The following is a 23,167-nucleotide window of genomic DNA, read 5'->3' as shown; positions in this document are numbered from 1 at the left end:
TCACTACAAAACTGTAATATTTAAACACTATTTAAAGTTTCGCGTTGTATACACCACAATACATCAACCAATATGTTTGCTCTGATTTATTGATAAAATCATTTTTTGTAATAATAAGTTTTTCGTTTTAAAATACAGAAAAATTCCCGTATGTGCCGCCACATCTTCTCATCACGTCCACAAGGGTACCGGAATCAAATACTTCCCAACCATCTGTGACATGCATTACGTCAATTGCAAAGCGGACCAGAGTATGATAAAACTTGCTTTTCTATATTACAATAAAAGTCTTCACTTCTCCGAAGTAATAACTTAAAATGTACATTTAATGACAATTATTCTTATTAAAAATGCATAACCTACCAGATAGATTCTTAAACTGGATCCCATGAGCGGATGAATCGCGTCAATAGCCAGGGAAAATTGCCTTAAACTTTAGAAATAAACATGGCATAAAGGTACGGTTTTAATGTTCCTGCTGTTGCGTGTGCTGTTCTCTGAAACGCGCTCTGGATTATCTTGGTCATCCGAAGATCCCTCTATAGTAAGATGGTCAGGAATATTTGCCCAATCAAAGTCTAGGTTCGAATGCCTTTGCTTGACAAGCTGACTGAATCATATTTATCGGAATTATATGTTTTCTCCCTCCCGTACCGCATAGACTGCATTGCCTTTAGTGAGTGTAATCTTTAACATAGCAAAGCATAATTCTAGCTATAAGAGCTTAAGTGTAGAAATTTATATTTTGTATGAACGAACGATTTCGAAGTCTGTTCGGCGAAAGTAATATTCCGACTAATTTCAAGTCTCTAAGCTTTATGGTTCTAGAGATATCGTAATGAGACAATGAGTAAATGAAAATAAAAAATTATATATTCATACAGATTAAACTTTCTCCATTGCCATTCAAGAATAAATATTAAGAATATGATTCTTGAGATTGAAAAGTAGCCACGTATATTGCGCGTCTGTATTGTACCAAAAATTTTCGAAAATTATAATGGGATCTATAGAGATATTATACTAGTATCTATCATTTGTATAAAAGAAGTAATAGTTTTTTACTTTTAATCAACAACAAATTGAATTACAATACAAATACAATAGATATGATACAAAAGTCTCTTGGTAGCTATCACCTGAATAAATAAATATATTATTTTTGACCTATTGTCACTGTTGACCCAATAGCATTTACAGATTCCGAGGATTTGAAAGGACAAAGCGATGGCCCTTAAACCTCGTTTTAGGTAACAAATTTCGAGAAATTCTTCAGGGATCTAAGCTCGGGCGTTACCTCAGACGCTATTAACTCCTTTATTGTTCTTTTTCTTCCTCTTTTCAGCCGATAGACGCTCGTTGCAAAACTTAAGCCTCCCTCAAAGATCGCCACTATTACTGTCTTGTGCTGTCCGCATCCAGCGTGTTCTCACAACCCTATTTGTCTTCCGCCCAGTGGCAGACCTAACCACGTCGTGTCTACTGGTTTGTGGTCGCCATTCGAGAACCTTCCGTCTCCAACATTCATCGGTTGCACGAGCGATGCGTCCGACCCACTTCATACGAGCGATTATTTGAGCTATTAACTAGGTTCTTCTGCGGATTTTACACATTTTTAAATTCATGCATAGCTTTTTTTCTTTTTTTTTATTGCTATCTGTATGACTTCTTAGTTACTTTCTTACCTACTTGAAGAAATTGGAATAGAGACACACCCGCTACTTATATTTACACCGTCGTACAAATTAAAAAAATTATATTATAATAATATTATCGTCATCATTTAAGCCGTAGCACGTCCACTGTTAGACAAAGGCCGCCGCATACATTTCCAATACCACTGGTCATCATACGTCGAACTTAACAAGGTCGCCTTGCGGGTGTTCTTCCTACGGTGCGCTTATAATACTGTAAAGCTCGTGATATTCATTTAAAATACTATATATTTTACTATTTTTGATACTTCTAGCACAATGCTATCACATTAATCCTCGGCATATTTTACAATAAAAAATTGAAATGTGTTTTTATAATATAATTATATTTGTATATAATTTTAAATGTCTATTTTCAGGTGTATGGAACTACGTGAAAGACAGCGATGGAAAATGTTAATATGATACACACAGATATGTTCATCTGTATACAATATTTACTACTTCGTCGTAAAAACTACAAGAAAAATATGAAACACATTGTCAAACACACACAAATTACCCCTCTGCATGTTTATTTGACCGCCTTCAGAGGACTATACATGAATCATCGTAATCATTTCAGTCTAAGGATGTCCACAGCTGGACATTGGGCACCTCTAGTTAGAAGTTAGAAGCGACCCAGCGCCATGCGTTTTCAAAATTATTTAATGATGTTGTCCGACAATTCACATAGGAGACCACGGGGTCTCCATTCTAGAACCGTAAGGCCTGTACCATAGTATACTACGCACTATGTGGTCCAGCAATTAAACATTTTTTTAGGTAAAATAAAATCATATTAATATATTAATTGATCTAATACTTTGTGTAAGTTTAGGAGTAAACCATGATGTTTTATGTGCTGTGATTGTCAGAATTTCAGTTCAATCTACAAATCTTCACTAGGCTTTTTAAAATAGTAGTTGTATACATAGTGTTTGGTTAAATGTAGCTGTAATTTTTGATAGCGCGAGACTCATCATCCTGGCAATCTTTGGAGAAGGCCTATACTTCGTAGTTGCGTCTATCAGCTGACATGAATGAATGAATTATCTGTCCAAATTAGACAACGAGTTTTAATGGTGGTTATTATATATTTACTGTTATTTAATTTATTTATCAGTAGTAATATTAACATCTATCTTGTTTAACCATACTCCATTCTGTAAAAAACAAGAAACAATTTTAAATCACTAATATTTGCACTTACCATGAACGTATGTTTCATTACAATAGAAAATGTACTTAAAATTTTTAAAAATAATAACAATATTTCACTTACTTCTCCAGCTATTACAATTTTCGTATTCCATTTCGCAATAGTTAGTAAATGTCTTGAACTGTCCGTCGTAATGTCTCGCGCAAACCATCTTGTTTCTATATACGTAATATCATTAATGTATCCATTTATTACAGAGAGGTATACATACTTAAAGACTATATGTACATCTAAAACTTTGAATGTAAAACCCATGATCATGACATGTCTGCCGATAGACGTCTTCAGTTAGGCATAGGTCTCCCCCATAAATTGCCACAATGACTTGTCTCACGTTCCTCGCATTCAGAAACTATAAAAATAATTATCTCGAAATGCTATTTGTTTAAAAACAAAAAAATATAATTTATTGTCTTAAACATCCCTATAAATAATCGTAAATTATTTTTATACATATTGCAGTAAAAACAAGATTGTACAGTATGATTTTAATAAAATCGTTACATATGAGATAGATTTTTATATGGATAAAATTGTTTTATTACTTTATATAAATGAACATAAAACTTAAACGGAAATTGTATTTATGACTTTGTTTTATTAAGTTCAAACAATTGGTATCTACTAACCTAAGATATTTTTATAAATACCTAAAATATCCAAAAATGTCTTGAGAATATTCAAATTGAGCTCCTCTATCATACAATGGTATTCTTTCAATTAACATAGTTCCAAAAGCACCCTGATATGAGAACGGTCTACAAAAAACTTGGTCGGATTTTTTCTCGTGATCTTTTTGACAAATATCTATATTCCAATCATTGTTGTCGGCGTCAAGGCATCGGCTTCCCCCAAACATATCTATGGGAGATATACTATAATGGCCATGCTTGACGGATTGGCGACCGCAGTGTGGTGTTATAGTATGCAGAGGACGCTGCTGCCCATTCTCTGTCAACTTGTTCGTGAACAGTGGCAATTTTTATAATTAAAGCAACATCCTAAAAAGATAAGTATATCGTGAATCGAACCCGCGACCTACAATTGCAAGTTTTAATTTTCTACCTTTGGGCTACAACTGCTCAACTTGCTTCAGTAGTTCATAAAACATATTACAAAGCTTTATTATTACGCTCACACACTTTTTACACTAAAACGTAACATCTCAGTATTCCATGAATGTACCGATTTTAACTTTTCTCTATGGAAATAAGTAAATTTTAATTATCCCTAACAAAGCTGCTTTCAAAAGCTGTTCCAGAGATAACCTGATGTTCGCTCTTGACTAGCTTATATATTTCTTATAATTGTGCTATTAATATATCTATTAATGTGCTTAATTATAAGAAATATATAAATTTCTTATAATTAAGCACATTAAGAATTTTCTTAGTATTTTTTGTTTAATAAAGTTTTAATTTTTTTTGCACAATACCAATCCTTTTGAAGGCTTGTGAAAAATCGAGGACATTTTACTCTACGAGTACTAAAAACCGTTGCACCAATTTTGATAATCATTTACAATTAATTAACACAGATTAATATTTTGATAATAATTTATATCTTACTTGTAAAAATGTGGACATTCAGAAAGAAATACAGTGCATCCTTTATCGATGAGATCTGACTTCAAAAAAACCGTGTCTTTGGGAAAGAAACGGACGTTCTTCGGTTTCTTGTGACGTTTGTTAACATACTCTGACATCGTTGACATCACCACTATATAATAACAAAAATTTTACTTTAAATATTTTATGATAGTAACTGTTGCAAGATATTAATAGCAGTGTAAATAAGATTTTGTGAAGTAATATAGCAGTGTTAACGTGAAGTAACTGCGACTTTATTAAAATGAATTCTAATAATATCCTAAAATTAAAATCACATATATATAAATGGCTCAATACCCTCACCATTTTAGCCACAGAATGTCCACGGCTGGACTTACAATTAGATTTTCGTTTTTCCGACGACCTGAGTAAGATCTGTCAACTTTGCGGGCGGACGACTTACACTGCGGTTACAGATCCGTGGCTTCTCCAGAATTTTATATGGTGCTGTCGCTAACACATCCATTATCACTATAACTTACCAATCCTCATATCTATAGCTAAGTTGAAATAAGTCATCTATTCTACTGGTAATATAGGCAAATATTCCCACAAAATCAAAATAATTATACCTCATCTGAAATTAAGCCTTTGATCTCTTTTTTCACTGCGTGAAATTCTAAATACATAAACCCATACATCACTAGTGTGGCATTTGTAACGGGGATATACTGGATGTCCCATAAATCAACGTCAAGCTAAAATCGAATAATAGCTCAAGTAGTAAAAGCCTTATTAAAGTTAAAAAAACCTGTCACGTATTCTTTAAATTATTGCCATCTTATGATTAAATTTATGTAATCGTGTGACTTTCATTTCATTTTTATGACGGACGGAAGGATTTGTAATCCTTACGTCTCCAATTTTTTGACATGTTACCTTAGTCTCTCGTAATCTTCTATGACCGGCGCTTAAAAATGTTTACTACAATAGCTAAATTTTGAAATAAAATAAAATTTAAAAAAAAAACAAATTTTAATTTAAAAAAAAATATCACTACATCTAAAGCGATAGACGATAGCTATTTCCTAGCTAGACATTTATTTATGAGACACTCTGAATCAACACAAAGTCAGTACATACGTAAACCATATGTAAAAAGTTTATTTTACATACGTAATTCGTAATTGATGTAAAGGCTTTAAATGCGTGAGTTTATAGTTTAGTTGTCAGAAAAAAGCCATAAACTTTTTAAAACAATTTCCAACCCTGTACGAAGTGATTAATATTTAATATTTTTTTCTATTGAAATGTGATAGGCCATTATAATCTAGAAGTTAAGATTCTACAGGGACATTTAACAAGCAATAATCATTTAAAATATGGAATAATCCTAATTTTGGCATTCGCCTTTTCTTACAATATTATCATTACGTTATTATATTTTTCTGATACGATTTATTTTTGGATCGGGTGTACCATACATTAATTAAAACCAAATAAGCGACACATACATTCCTTTAAAACTCTCACACTTATTTGCCAATAAACTGATATAGTCTAGGTAAATATTTTGGCTTGCTTGTACCAGTATTATTGCTCAGTATTTTAATAAACAAAATGCTGCCCAACATCAAACTCGCGACCCTCGGTTTGAGACTAAATATACCTCTAACAAGAATAGCAATTTCATTATATAAATCACTTTTCTATTGAAACATGAGCCTCCAGCTAATATACTAATTTCTACTAAAAAAAATCTTATACATACGAAGGTAAATAAAAAACATCACAATATCCACGTTAAACCTCATGGAATAAAAGGTAAAACATAAATAAAAAAGTTATCGAATTAAAAAGCAATAGACCGGAATGCCTCGGGAGATAAAGTGCCTTAACAAGAATTATGATAAGAAGCTCTTTTATTACTCTCTGTAAGAACCCGAACATTTAATTACGCGGCGAAGATAAGGTACAGCTCTAACCCGGAGTCTGTTCTACTCGTAATGTAGAATACAAACATCTATATCTATGGTTAATTATTTCATGTTTATTTTAATGACTTATCTAAACATAGGTTATAACGTTTTAATCTTCTGAGCCTCATTTCATTTCAATTGATATCGATTAGCCTAATCCATTTTTATTTTAAGGGACAAGAACTGTCGCTTACTTAAAACTGGTTGTGGCCAAGTACATCAGTTTCTGCCACCATCTTTTTCCAGACTGTTACTCTATTTTTTTGCTGTTGACTATTCTGTGAAAGTTATATGGACGCCATGCACCCCGAACATCGAACAGCTGTCAATAAACCCGTCAACCTTCCTTGTGGGAGTCTATAATAACCTGAGGACATTAAAATAACCTCAAAGACTAGTATAGAAACAAAAAAAAAAGAAAAAAAGAAAGGTTTGTCTACTTTAAATGATATAAAACACTGTTATATGCAGTAAATTGAGTGACTGTTCTAAACAGAACGCTATTACGGAATGCCTGTATGATAAAAGTTACATAGCTATTTATACCAGCAGGAATAATATCGCGGAGGGTTCCCATAATCACGAGGCGCATGAGCTCTATGTGGCGAAGTTTGTCAACGCTTTCCTGTTCCACTTTAGGCATTACTCGAAGTCCGTATTTAGTCAACAAGGCTATTATTAGTTGAACTATAGTTCATTCGCGTCAAGAATACAATTAATGATCATTGTTCACTTTCATGTGGTCACTTTTGAGCGCAACGAATTTTAAAGGCGTGGTCAGGCTTCCAAATAAATTATGTATTTATGTATAAACGAACGTCAGTTCTGTGGCGTTAATAATACAGTAAATCATCATTGTCCGCTTTCAATTGTACTTTTCCAACTTCTAATTAGGACCGCGAATAGTGATGATTTATTAGATTCTTAACGCGGAAGAACTGTAGATCAAAACAGTTTTATGTTTTCATTTTTAGTTGGTTTTATAATTATTAATACAGTATATTTGTTTCTAGAAATGAATGTGTCGAGTAAGTTACAGATAACGTGCAATAACGTACTGAGTACCATTGTATTAATTCTATCAACATCGGATGTTCTCGGAGGCTATTTTTGAAAATTACAAGTAAGCGATTTGAATAATATGTGATGATAGTGATGGCAGTTCTCGATCAAACTCGTTGGCGGACATTCCTTACCAAGAGAGTCCCAAATTTGACTCATGCCAAAATTGTTCCTCAAACCAAAGGGACCGATATAGTTTTTTACTTTATTTTAAATAAAATGTAACGTATTTATAAAAAAAAGGTAAAGTCTGGATATTTCTAAATTTGACTATATCGTCAATAAATCTATTGATAACAATAGTCTTAAATAAAACTTTGTTTTGTATAATAAATTACCATTTTAATTATATTTATTGTTAAAATATGAATATTGATTCATGTTCTTATTAATTATGTACATATAATAATATATAAGAGCTTAACTTCTTATTATTGTACAAGTATCCAGAAATATTCACTATCCGGCAATTCCTATTATTTTTTCAGCAACTCCGACAGCCGGTCCTGCTTTTTCTAACGCTTTACCCACTTTTTTGCCAGCCTTTTCCTGGAATTGAACAATTGTTAATAACATTAATCGCCTGGAAAAAACTTTATATTATAAGAAGAATTTCATCTCCTTCAAAATAATCCCTGGCCGATAAAACACTTTTGTCAACGCTTTTTCCAGTGCTCGAAACGGTCGGAATTGTATTTTTCATGTATAGCTTTCAAAATCATCTTCGATTCGCTTTTTTTCGTAATCGTATCTAAACGTCGTTCTCGCATTAGCCTTTTGAGTTTGTTGAATAGCCAGAAGTCGCATGGAGCCAATTGATGCGAATACGGTTGTTAAGGAATAATAAGAGTCGAGTTTTTGTAGTTTTTTTTCTAAAAAAAATGAGCGGTTTTGGCAACGATGAGACTAGACGCGTTTAAAACAAATATACTTCAAAATTATTCGAGCTGAGCCAAATGATGTTCCATCTTTTGACAAATAAACACTTTGCAAATTTTAAAGACAGTCCTAGCAAACTAAGAAACATTACTTGCCTACCTCATGTCCGGAAGTTTTAAATAAATATTTCACCTTACTTTTCGATCACAGTATATTTCAGAGTGATTACTTTATTTATTGATGAAATGTGAAATAAATAAAATTTGTGATTAATATTTTTTTATTGTGGAGGAGTTTTCTACAATAATTCCGGCGTAAAGTGATGAAGCATCGTCATCATCATTTTGACCATAAGAAATCTACTATTATATATAGGCCAACCGCATAAATTACCAAGAGGAATGGTGAGAAACAGCAGCAGTATGTTATTATTTAAAAGTATTGTCTATTACCCATATATTTCGATAAAATATTTAAAAGATAAGTATAATATATAATAGTTTACTATTCTATTAAATTAAAAAATTTATATAATGGCACATTGGCAATAGGTCTCATGAAACTCGATTTTTTTCTTCAGTCACCTAAAAACCTCTACAGCCAGTTGGCAGAGATCTTTTATATTCATTTACATTTTTTATTGCTACTTTTATTTACATTTTCCTTACTGCTAATTCTTCATTATTTCATTCATATTATGACCGATACCTACTTACACTAATTACTTGTTATTTTTCTATATGTTTGTTATAAATATTTCTCTGTTTATATTAATTTTCTAATTTCATCTTCTGTTTTAAGCTTTCCTCAATTTATTAATATTTTTTTATTTTTTTGCAAATAATTAAAATTGGCGTCTCCGTTCGTAATATTTATATAACTTAGCTTTTTACTAGATGCATTTGAATATAAATATATGGTACATATACCAATATACCATATTTTTATCTATCTGTCTTGATTTTTCTGGCTTATCTCTGAAATGTCTGGACCGATGTTAACGGGACTTATACTGGCAGGTAGCTAATGTAATAAGAAGTAATTTAAGCTACCTTATATTATAGAAAAAATTTTAAACGAAAAAATAAACCTAAATATACCATTTTTTTTAATTCCACACCGACAAAGACGAGGGCACCGCTAGTATACAATATGTGTTTGTGCCATCTATTAATAAAATATGGATAGCAATGTGGAAAACTATTCACCTCTAATTTCGTTTATTTGTCCAAATGCATTGCATTTGGCACACTGTTAAATCTATCTACATTATTTATTACACAAAATATTTATGCAAAACTAAGCTGTTTCTGTTTAACTTAACTGTACACCTATTTTTACCCTCATTATTCGGTTTCGACCTGGTTGTAGTCGGCTCTGTGGTTACTGGAGGTGTATTACAGCGTTCCTAGCTAGAATCTCTATTTTTCAGCCTATTTATCGGCAAAATTCCATATAAATGTTTTGTATTACTGTTACTTCTATTTGAGAAACCTTATTTTTCTCAATAAGAGCAAAAAGTATTTATTGCGTTTGCAAATTACCACTTTCTTCCATCCATGCCATTTGGGATCCGGATCTCCGAACACTGCGTTAATTAACAGAACTATACCAAAAATTAAGTACACAAATGAAAATATTTTCATTTTATAAATACTTAATATTTTTATCACTATACAGTGTCCAAATCTCTACAATACCAACAAGAACGTGAATATTCTGTAAAAACTTTTTTTACAATGACTAGTCATTATCGATAATTATTTTAATGTGTACTTTAAAATACTTTAATATGTAATTCAGTGACGTTTTTATTTATATAATAAACGTTTATCTACAAATCGCAACAATAAAATAAATTATATCTATAAAAATACCGATAAATTGGGTGTTGTCGTGGTAAATGTGTCGTGGTGTCAATAACGCATTTTTAAATTTATTTTATTTTAAATCATGTGCAGAACTGAGTTTTGGATGTGGATGGTTTACTAAAATTTGGATTTAACAATTAAAATAATATTACTAGTAGTCTTGTGAAAAACGACTTAGAACCATATAAACAAAATTATCAATATAATGAATTTCTTATAAGTTATAATTAAATATAAATGTTTTAAAATCTGTTTTGTATATGTCTTAAATAATCTTTCTAAAATAATTAAAATATTAAATGGGTTATTCACTGAAAATTTTGGAGAGATATTAATAAGGAAATGCTTCGCAAGCGAAACATATCACGAGGATTTATATTCCGAACACGGTGTGGTTTTCATTTTATATTCCGTGCTATATCCGTGAAGTATTTGTTACATAAGTCGCCAGATCTATCACTTAGGCTATGCACAAAATGATACCATAGACCACTCATCGATCATTCTGGAAAGTTATTGAAAGGTCCGTTCAAAATGACTACAAAAATATCATATTAACCGATAACTAAATTTATCTTAGACCATATAATATAAGCGATAAGCCACGTCTTATAATAAAATCTCTACATAAATTATGATGATTTGGTTATAGGCTTTAAATGGATTAAGTTCTTTCAATGAATATACAAGGTGTGCTTATCCAAAAATCTATGGTTATGGAAGTATAAAAAACATAATACAGGAATAGTCAGCAAATATCTTTACGGAATTCAGAATACTACATTTTAAAATTGATTATAAATTTCTATTTGTACCTGCAGGTACAAACTTTATACTGCCTGAAATTACTGGCCTTTCGTTTTTTAATAGAAAAAAAAAAAACAAAAATGTAACATGTTTCAGAGTGACCACTTATATACTCAGATCACTCGATAAAGGGTGACTAAAAGTAGGTGTGTAAATATGTCTTTAAACTTTTTGTTTACAAATTAGCTATATATTCACCTATTAAAGGCACAACATTACAGCATGAACGACCAGAAGTAAACCAAGTAATTAAAAATGAAACTTTTTCCTTACCATCCAAACCATAAATTAATCAATCTTTCCCTAGTCGACGAACAATTAACGCCGATCGAAATGACAATAAAACAATTTTTCTATTTCCATCAAAATCTTACAGCCAATCAAAATAACTCTAATTAGCTGTCAAGCATCTGTCACCTGTCAAAATTATAAAAAAAGAACTTTTCTTTTCTCATACAAACTAGACAGCAAATTAAAAGACCTGTTCCTATATGTCAAACATTTATCGATCAAAACTAAAAAGAGACTTTTTAGGATGTAATCAAATAAATATCCAGTGTGATAAAGCATTACAAAACATGATGCCATTATTACTAAAATCTCATGGTGTGTGAAATAAGAAACCTAATAATCATTTATTTTTAGGAAAGTAACTCATCAATCAAGAAAACAATACGGTATTTTAAGAGGAATAAATGTTTCTTTTAGCGTGTTAAAGAAAATTAAAAAAATAATACATAATTTAAAATCTCGTAAAAAATTTCACAGAAATATCTATGTAAATATACTGTTAAATTAAAGTTAGATATTTTAAAACGTGTTATGACAAACAGAAATGTGCCCAAATTATTTGGAATCCGTATATAAACTTATACATAAATGCCGAAATAAAGTGAAAAAATGAATGAATGTCTTAAAAATACCTTGCTATATGTATTTAAATTTAGTGAGATTTAAAATTAATTGCTTCTTACATGCTATAAATAAAATTACGTAAATTCGAATTAATACAAATAGAAAGATGGACAAGTTGCTTACTGTGCCCGTATTGTTTTATTACATACTCTGTAAACATAAATTATAAATTAATTAACATATTCTAACTACATCGAATGCTATCCAAAAAGTAATTAAATAATAAGTACTATTTGTTTTTTCTTTAGAAAATCATTAGAACACGAACCCGCATGTAAATATTCATTAATTAGAATACGCAGAATTTTAAAATCCTCCGCATTTTCCTGTCCGATTTCAAATGTATAAGGAAAGATATAAATTGGAGCTTTATGAATAAATTTCAAATGGTTGTATTTAATATAACAGTTGTAGTTTGGCTCGATCGGGGATTCACTGCTAACGTTCGTTCTGGGAGTTACCTCACCCCCTCTATGTATCCTCATTAACATAGTTGTTGCAGATATGCAGTTACTAACCGTTTATATTGTACAAATGGAACTTAGTAGCCTATACAATAGAGTTTATTTTTCAACTAGACTTACTTTGTAAACTGCAAAATGATATTGTTTAAGTGATATGTATAAAAGCACTCCTGCCTACAGGAATATCATTGAATTAGGAACGCTTACCTGATAGCTTGTGGCTTGTTACTTATAAATAAAACATTTAAAATGAATTTCAACTGGATTTTAAGTTTCGTTTTCGTTCTATTCGTTGCTCTAAGCAACGTGAGTGGTGCACCGGAGCCTAGATGGAATCCTTTTAAGAAATTGGTAAGTTACTTGAGAAATTTTCTCTATAAATCTTCAGCGCGAGAAAACCTCGAAACGTTATGCATGCTTAAGCAAAGTGTTTATTAAATTACCCAAATAAAAGTCTGTTTTGTCAGTTATAAATTTTATTATATTTTATAAATTTTATTATTATATTTTACTATGAACTATTCATTTGTTTTGTATTGTTGGGGCCGAAAGATTTACGAGTGATGACGCAACGTGAGTAGGCTCTGCACTAGATGCAACGACGTCATAATTAGACCAGTCATTGTGGCGAAGTTTGCGGAAGATCTATACCTTATAGTATGAATCTACAGCTTGATATGCTGGTGATGATAAAAAAATATTACTCAGATAATTTGTTCTTCATAACATCGATTTTACGATAACTTTGTCGGGGAACGTGGTATTGCCTTCTTTCTGCCTCTTGGCACCTTCATCTGTAAACAATTTAAATTCTATTATTAATGTTACAGTTGTAAAAACACGCTAATATAACCAATATCTAAAAAATCTCTCTCTAAAGAAATCATAATTTCTATACGGATATTGGTATTTTTAGCTAAGGCACTAATAATTTACAAAAGATGTACTTCTGATGTAGATAAAATTTTTAAACTGATTATAAATGTAACTTCTCAGCATTCAATGGATTTTGCGGTTGAAGGTAAAATCGCGTTGCACAGAGAGGGGCGGGTTTAAGTAAGGTTTTTAGACCTCCATGCAATGTGTTAACGTTCACTATTACCAACCAGACCCCCTTCCCTGTTTAACGAAATTTAATATGATCTTACCAACGCTGCTCTAGAATCCAGTTCCGAAAATGAGTTGATGTTGGCTCTTGACTAGCCTTGATACTTCAATAGATTTGGAGAAATTTTCAAGTTATACCTGTTCTTTTACTTCCATTGTAAACCAATTCACTATGAATTTACTCCTAATTGTAGACAATAGACTATATCGTAGCCATGTCTTTAAGTATTCGAGAAATCTGCTTATAATATTTTTAGGTGAAATCGTAGTGTGATATTACATGATAGTTAAGCAAATAATAATAAAACAATAGAGAATTAACGCATATTTCGTAAGTCTTGTTAGGGATTAATAACAATGCCACGACGTAACAGGGAACCACCTTTTGGGGAAACTTACAGCTATACGTAACGGCCCGGGAGGGACCGAAAGGGATACCGAAGGAGGACTCGAGCTTAGCTACATAAATCGAGGTTGAGATAGCGAAATCTTGAAATGGAGAGAGTAGTTTCTCCAATCTCCAAAACATTAAACTGGTCGAAGTCGAAATAAAAAAGAATTGTATATGTGACATATTTATTTTATGAAACAACGCTGAAACCATGCTTTATAAACGCTCCTAGAACCTCCGCCAACATTTTGAAATAAACCTTTCTATATAAATTTGTTAATATTACAATTCGCAACTATTGTAAAAGTTTAAATTAAAATTGCATGTGTCTCATATTCACAATTTGATTCTAGAAACTCATTTTTAATTACGTATAACGTTTAGAATATAATCACGGATAGGTATAACTATATCCCTAAAAATCTCTTATAATATATTAACATTATATTGTATCAGTAAAAATACATATACTACCATTTACATAGATATACTTGTGCCTATTAGTTATTTTCAATACAATTTTTTTAATTGTAATATTATATGCATTGCTCGTATCAAATCGACAGGCGTTTTTATTTCTCTCTGCAAATAGTGTACAGTTCACATTAATTATTAAAAACATATTTATAAATAAAGCGCAAAAGTTATTGTATATCAGGTATTAATTTAAATCCTAACAACTTAAGGTGTTATTCCTTATGAAAGTAAGGTGTACCATTTGGTACGAGAAAATTATTTTATAGTATAAACCATTGGTATACAAGAGGCATTAAGAATTTTTCGTAAAGGAAAATTTCTGACTTCAAGTGGAAAAAGTACCTTATTGTGTTAACTTTTTTTCTTGTTTCAGGAGAAAGTTGGTCAGAATATACGTGACGGTATTATTAAGGCCGGCCCCGCTGTGGGTGTGATAGGCCAGGCGGCGTCCATCGTGAAACCCGGAAAGTAATTGTTAATGGAAAAAAACACTTAATTTGATCACAGTAAAATTAAGAATCGTTAATTTAATAAATCTTCATCAAATGAGGCTGTTATTTCGACTGCAAATTTAATACTTAATTTTTTTAATATTTTTATCATGTAATAATAACCATAATAAATAAATTATTTGAATCAACTTTTATTCTCATTATTAACCGCCTACCCTAAACCTAATTTTTTGTAACGAAGTCCCATGTTTTCCTAAAAAGTCTGGTCTCAGGACCACATACAAACTAACAATTAATAGTCAAAAAAATATGCAGTTGATTATTATAGTTGTAATTGACTACGTCATACTTTATTTTGAGTTTGTACTATATTGTGATTATACATCGAACTATGAACACCTCAGACGTCTCCAATGAGAATATAGTTTCCCCCTAAGCTCTCTTATTCAACTATTATGGGGCAGGAGTAATTTTTTACCAGTACACTAAAGCAGTAATCCGCAATCTTTTCTCATCTACGGTGCACTAAAATCTTTTCTAGAATTTCACGGCACACTGAACGCTAAATTGGAGAGACGAGTGAACGTAACGTGCCAATGTCTCTAATATAAAATATGTATAATGAAAAGTTTTAAAATTTTATTTTATTAATTTTACCTACGGTACACCAGTGTGCCACGGCACACCGGTTGCGAAGCACTGCACTAAAGTGATCATGTTGCGCTTGGTTTATTTCAATAAAAGGAGTTACTGAAAGACCAAAGTCGAAGTTATATCTCTCATAATTATTTTAACCCTTAGTAGGCTGATTTACGAAAGTGATTTTTCTTTTAATATTACTGTGTTTGCTTGAGTGTTTAGATAAAGGGAAAAATTTTTTTTTTTTTAATTTCGTTGGAAAGAATATTATACAACAGGAAAATGCGTACAGCCAGCCTATAAAAAAACTAATAGTAATGTGAACATTGGGTTTAAAATATTGGTATCAAAATTGAAACTCTAGGTTATTAAGGGTTAAGTTTGATGCAGTTGAGTTGACATTATTAAACAGAGATATATCTTCAATATACTACATAATAAGTAATTACGTTTATATTATTTAAATCATTAAAAAACACATACGAGCTCTGCAAATGGATTCCATAGTCGTCGACCGGCAGACGCGTTGCTCAATGCTAAAGCGACAACGAAAACTAATAGAAATATTTTATGTATTTTCATTTTGTACAAATTTTTACAAAACGTAATTTATAACATTGATTTACACTTCATGCTCTCGTATATATACCATATAACACAGAGTTATATTTACAGTTGATCAATCAAAATATACATAACAATGTCCCGTATTACAATTATTAAAGATTACATTTAAATACATGCACAAAAACCAAAGTAATGACTTCAAAAGATAAATAAAGAAACGTAGATATATTTAGACATGGGAAATCCCTGCTAGTTGTTTTATTTAACGTCACCTATCATATTAAAATGACCAGCCATGACCAATATTATAGTGTTAATAGTAATATCTGGTTTTAAATTAATATTAATGTAGAAAATTAATACCATCTTTTTATGTATTGTTTGTTCTTTTTTTCTGTATTTCAAACTGTACACTCAAAATTATATTCATATAAATTTAATAAAACATATTTTTATGTTGCATTACGAACATAACTATAGATAACAATATACAGCATTCTATAGATAAGCGAATATCGAGTCTTCAAGAAGACATGCGAGGAAGTTAACAAGTTTGTTGTAAATCTGAAGGTTATGGACATTTAGCCTTCTGTAGATCTACATTTATGATAAGAATATAATTTATATTAATAAAAATATGTTTCTTTTTCGCATGACTACGCAATTATTCAAGTATCTCATTCATGTTTACTTATAGGTTTTCTAAATACTGTAGTATTCTATACATAGAAGATTCTTCGTCATTGTAACATAAGTCGATAGACGCCCACTGCGAAGCCTTCTCCAAACATAAGAACCATGACCACTTTTGCGCGCATCCAGCGACTCTCGTCAGTCAACCTATTATAGAACCTACCCATGCCACGTCTTGTTAAGGATCTTTCGGCCGCAATAGCCGTTGGTTGCATGGATAACGTATATCACCAACTGCAATTCAAATGAGCAATTATTCGAGCTACGTCTGTGACTTTGGTTCTTTTGCGTATCCCCTTTCAAATAATGAAAATAAAATCCATATTTTTCGCATGGTCAATTACACGTAACCTTATGCTGTAGCTAAAATACGGGCTACCTGTTCTTTAAAAGGTAAAACCTTACGTTTTTACGCACATGAACACATAAATAACGGTTTTTTCGTATTATTGTTATAAAAGTGTTACTATGAAAACTTTGATTTCCACATGTCTTCTTGTCTTATAAGGAGAGGACGAATAAAATAAAAAAAAATCGTGAATTAAAGAGGCTTTTTCATAAATATAATTTACCTTTAGATCCGCTAACATCGCGACGTAAAGACCCAGTGTTCTTTAAAAACCGATATAAGTCCTTTTGTTTGTAGTTTGTAAAAATCATATATATTTTTACTATCCTCATATAACACACGAGAACACTAGTAGAGGACTAAGACTTGTGATCGTAGATCGCGGGTTCGATCCGCGATTCCCAATCTTATATATAATTGACAACCCACTATTTGAGTCCCTCATCTGTTAAATTTAACAAATTGGGTCAACCAAGATAAGCAGTACCACAGATTATATGATTAAAATTTATAAAGACCAACAAATTTTATCTATTATTTACAATGTAAATAATAAATAATTTTTACGCTTTTCTATGTGTTTACTCTACTTATTGATTAAATTTCTTTCATTAATGATTGATAATGAGTAATAAACAAAGAATATTCACAAATATAACTTTACTATTTTGTACACTTGAAGACTTTAATAAGTATATATTATTATATATATTAAATACAGTATATATATATATTAAATACATTATAATCAAATAAATAACAACTTTTAAAAGTTGTTTGTCTAATTATTATTTTAGAATATTTTATTTTAATGTTATTTAAATAAAGATTTGATAATTTTTTGGGAATGTGGAGCATTTTTGACCACTGAGACATTTTTTGTTTCGTCGTTATCTGATAGCAGTCTTTTTTTTCCGGGTTATTATTTATTAATAATTTTATAAATAATAATTCATTTAGGTAAAATAGGTGGCATTTAGCACATTTTTAATAACATCATTAATTGACTAATCTTATAATTATATCTTTATTTTTATTTTACTAGTCTTTTAAGTAGGTATAATTTATCCATTTTTTTATTTTTGTCACAACCAATTTTATAATAACTTAATTTTTTTTCTGTGTCATTCGTTATATTCATTTACGAGTTTTGTCACATGTTATTTAACCTTAAATAAATTACATGAGATACTGACCCCACTGTAATATTTTACATTTTAGGAAAGTTTGGCGAGGTGTGGGTTTAGGAAAAAGAGAGTGTGTGGACTGATGAAACATAGCTGCCGATTCAGCCCTCGTCTCTCCGCGCACATGCCTAAAGCGCAGCACAACAGTTTCGGTGCTATTACAATTTTGTTTCTTCAGTGCGGTTAGAGATCTTAAAAACCTATATTAAGTTAAGAACATGCAGTAATGTATTCATCTCTTTCATTCTTCTTCTCTTCTTTAGGTCTTTCATCTCAAATATGGGAATTACACCTTATCAGGCCTTTTTAGTTATCATTGCAATCAACTTTCTGACAGCAAGTGACAAGTCTTTTATATGCTCCGTATTTATGAACAAAAAAAATATAAATTTTAATATTTTTCTCACAATTTTTCTTAACTTTTTATGACATAACTAAAATAAGCAATAAAAATAGGCAAATCGGTTTCATCCCTAGCGATATGGCCAAGGGTCTGCGATCTTTTAAGTAGGAGAATGAAAGTATACAATTTACAAAAACTTTTTGGAGTGAGGTAAAAATTCTACTTGCTGTCAATTAATGTGGTTTAAATATTTTTTGTTAAAAAAACGAATCTACTCTATGAATATATGAGAAAATACCTATTTATTCACATGTAAATAGGGTTTTTTTTTGTAAAAAAAATCTGTAATGTAATGTCATTAGATAAATTCTTATTGCTTAAGCCAAAGATTAAATTAATTAAACCTTTATATACAACACTAACTTGTACTTCAATAAGGAACAATTGATCTTAAAAAATCACAAATAACGAAGCCTGCAATATCATTCAAATAGATAATTTAAACTTTACTCAACAATGTAATTTGTACGTAAAAAAAAAAAAAAACAAAATAATAACATACATCAGAGCGATTAAATTCAACAACCTCTGGATCTGGACAACAATCTCTGGATAAATATGGTTAATAATTATAAATTATTGGTTAGCTTATGTGTATATTGAACCAAAAAGCCGCTGCTTTACATCCTGGGAGCCACATGTTGCAAACCCCTGAACACGTCTATTCCTTTATGAATTATATTCGCGGTGAGATATCAAAGAAATTTGTAGACAATAGTATATCACCGTTGTAACAACGAGAAGGCGTATTTGATTTAATTAGTCTTTACCATATTCCTTACTTAAAATTCGAGAACATCAAGGTTCATGAAATAAAAAATTATAAACATAACAAAATTAATTTATTTACAAAATACAAGCCGATAAATAAAATATGTATTAATACAGAATAAGCCTTATTTGTAGTCAATACATTCGTCTACTGATTTACTTCCCGGGCCGAACGATGGAGGTAGCTTCACCCACGACGCTCACCGCTGGGCCTGCTTTGATGATCCCGTCACGTATGTTTTGCCCAACCTTTTCCTGAAACAATCAATATTAATTTTATTCCAAATTCGCAACCTTCGTGAAAACTTATTAACAATCTTATACCAGTTATAAAACGTCAATTTTCATCATATAATTTAGCAGGACCTTTTAATTTGATTACTTTCTATGTTAAAATATATGTTAGTAGTATTTATTGACTATATTATACGAAGAAAGTTTAAAATCAACCAATTTATTTTTATATCTTAGAAGAAAATTTTATCATAAAAACTTACCAATTTCTTAAAAGGATTCCATCTAGGCTCTGGCGCACCATTTACTCCGTTAAGAGCCACAAACAGGACAGCCACAAAGCTCAAAATCCACTTGAAATTCATTTTAGAGTATCTAAGTTTACTTTCGGTAAGTGATGCCACAAGTTACCTGGTCAGCGACTAAAGTACAATGATGCTCCATCAAACGAACATGCTTATATAGTTATAATAAAACAAATAGAATTTTACACTTAAATATTTAACTCTTTAGCTATATTAAACTCTATTGTGTAAGACATAAGGATGCATACAGAAGTTAACGACGCGCATTGCAGTCAGTGCATGTAACGGTGTTAGTGGACGGAGGCAAGGTACCTCCCTACGTTCATGTTCGGAGGGACTCCCCGTAGCCGAAAGAAAACCTTTAACTCACGTGTTATTTTCTTGTAACACTTATAGAGTTCTAAATCAAAAAATAACTAATGCATAGTGGTAGCCTAAAGGTAGTGGAATAAAACTAGCGATTGTAGGTCACGAGTTCGATTCCCAGCATACAATTTTAAATGATCACACATTGTGCATTAAATTATATAGTATTGCCACTGCTCACAAACAAGTTTCTAGAGGATGGATAGCAGCGACCTTTGCGTACCGTAACACCATTCTGCAATTGCTTACCCGCTCGCTATGCATGACAATTATCGTATATCCCTCTATTTATTAATAAAGTAATGCAAAGATGATAAAAACAGTGGTATCGTAAAATTTTTGCAGTGGTATTCCAGCGATAGATTGAGACTAGCGATCGTAGGTCACGGGTTCCATTCAAGAGATACAATTTTGAATAATTCACACTCCGTGCATTAATTATATTCGATTTCCACTTCTCACAAACAAGTTACCACAACGTACCACACTGGGTGATCGCATCAACCTGCCTGCAAAGTTATTATGGCATATCCCCCTATAGATATCTTTGAGAGTGACATATGCCTTGCAGTGATCGTCTGTGGGCTAAAACTATTTATAGTATACCTTCGAAAATATATACACATTTATCACTAAAATCAATTTCTTTCAGACGACATTAGTATGGAAAAAGAAGAAGAAGTAGCGGGTAGTCCACGGGTTTCGACATACAAACATATACACAAATATTTATTCATATATACTTATGATAAATAAATAAAAATTCATATTATCTTATATCGCACTTGAATCAGAAAGAATAAAGAAACAGAGAGAGAAAAAAATATTGAATTAGAGTATAAGTTTTCAATGGCCGAGTAAATTTTTTTAGGTATTTTCTGAAAATAAGTGTTATGGTATTATATTCTTCTATATAACTTGAAAATGATACAAATCCCGAACGAAAACTTTGTTATTGACTATAAAATTCCCTTTTCGTGCTAGGGTTGTAGTTTTGGTGCCACTTATAGATAGTGATCTAGGTTTAAATATCTCTCGTGTTCAAGTAAACTAAATTTTCGAACACACGCACGCGATAGAATCTGATAACCAATGTCAAATAAAAAGGTCATTTAATTTCACAGAGTTATGGTTTCCTTATCTGTCTTATAATTATTCATAGAATAGCGAGTAAGAATTAAAACTGTCTGCAGTATCGATCTCGAATGGCACGGGGATAATACAAATATAATAATTGTTTACGTCATAGGGCAGAAAAATACCAACCCACAAACCTGCGGTGTTAGTTCAACATAGTACTCGGTACTTACCATTTAAGACGACTAATCTAAAACCATTAATGCTGTTACATTCATAATCGTATCTTTTCAGCTGACAGTTGCCCACTACAAGGCACAGGCCTCCTCCAACGAACGCAACGGTGATGGGTTTGTGCTACATCTAGCGATATATATAATATTATACATGGAAATAAACGACACCATGTCTAGGCGAGTAATCTTAGGTTAATTTAATTATAATCTCAGGTATACCAAAATAATAATACCAAATTCAAAAGTAATGGAGGAAGATTTCAGAGAGCTTATTAAATAGAAAAATAAAAAAAAACTACGCAGAAACGATTCTTACCGTCCAGTCTGACCAGTAAACAAAAATGTTCCAATTTTGAATTTTAATTTTTGAAAATCTGCTTATCGACAATTGACAGTTCTTTTCATAATATAAGTAGAGACTTGGATCAGTCACTCTGTGACGGTTAAGATTATAAAAAAAAATATTTCTTACCGAGGCACCTTCACTTATACAGTTAGCTATGTTTATTAATTTATTTCATAATGTAAAACTCTACAGGTACTGCGTTCAGTACTAATATGTTTACTGTTTCATATTGGAATACTTATTGGCAGTGCACATAGGTAATTTATTAGTACTGAGAACTTTCAACATGCTAATGCGCTGCGCTGTCGGTTGTGTTTGCTCGCAGTCAAATCTACGGCTGCATGTTACAAACTTAATCAACTACCAAGCCACAACTACTCATCTATTTGCGATCTATTCGAAATAGACAGATCTGTTTTATTTAAATGAGAATTCTTAATACTAAATTAAAAACTAAATGTGTTTCTGAGTTATTAGCTTACATACAATAGTACAACAAAGCTTATTGTAACAAATTAATTTATAGTATTCTTAAAGTATTTTAAATTGATAAAATTTTAAAAGCGACAATACGAATAAAATGTGTATTCCACGCGATGGGTCCCCTTTTTGAGGTTATGGCTTAGAAATCGCCTGTTAAGGTCGGCGAAAGACGTCGATTGTAAGTCGCTTTTAACTGTTCCTCTGGAAATCGCTAGAAAAGTCTATATCCAATGCTGGACGACAAAGATAATTTGATCTCGCAATCTTCGCAATATCATTGAGAGGTAATGTTACAAAACAAAAGACAGTAATGATATATGAAAATGTTAAGTACACACTTAACGGCTCACTTCATACATATTAGGAGACGAACGTTGACGACGATTAATTTATCGTTTATTAGAGCCAAAGATCTTATTAATATGACAAGCTATATCTGATAGAGATAACTTCTCAGTATTTCAAGGAATCACCGCGCAGATGACGGGTCCATCGCCTTGTAGGTAGAGTGGGGTATGATGCTCAGGGCGGATGACCCAAGTAATAGGTTTAAACAGTTCTTCTTGTTATACATTTGCGTTCATCTTAACAGACAGATTACTTATTCCTAACTAATCACATTTTACATCAGTCAGAGAAAT

The 23,167-nt window shown here is 31.3% G+C and overlaps 1 protein-coding gene across 1 annotated transcript in view; it reads left to right on the top strand.

The window, feature by feature from the left end:
• Positions 1-14,890, top strand: part of LOC137925831 (ATP-dependent DNA helicase pif1-like) — a 34,233-nt gene extending 19,343 nt beyond the window's left edge. Inside the window, exon 3 of the mRNA XM_068769291.1 lies at positions 14,792-14,890. Coding sequence (XP_068625392.1) covers positions 14,792-14,890 — 99 coding nt within the window. The remainder of the gene's footprint in view (positions 1-14,791) is intronic.
• Positions 14,891-23,167: the final 8,277 nt, after the last annotated feature.

The sequence above is a fragment of the Battus philenor genome, unplaced genomic scaffold (assembly GCF_028537555.1).
Source record: "Battus philenor isolate CCGP_79_NKW_IND1 unplaced genomic scaffold, ilBatPhil1.0.hap1 SCAF_28, whole genome shotgun sequence".
Lineage (NCBI taxonomy): Eukaryota > Metazoa > Arthropoda > Insecta > Lepidoptera > Papilionidae > Battus > Battus philenor.
This window is presented reverse-complemented; position numbering and strand designations above follow the sequence as displayed.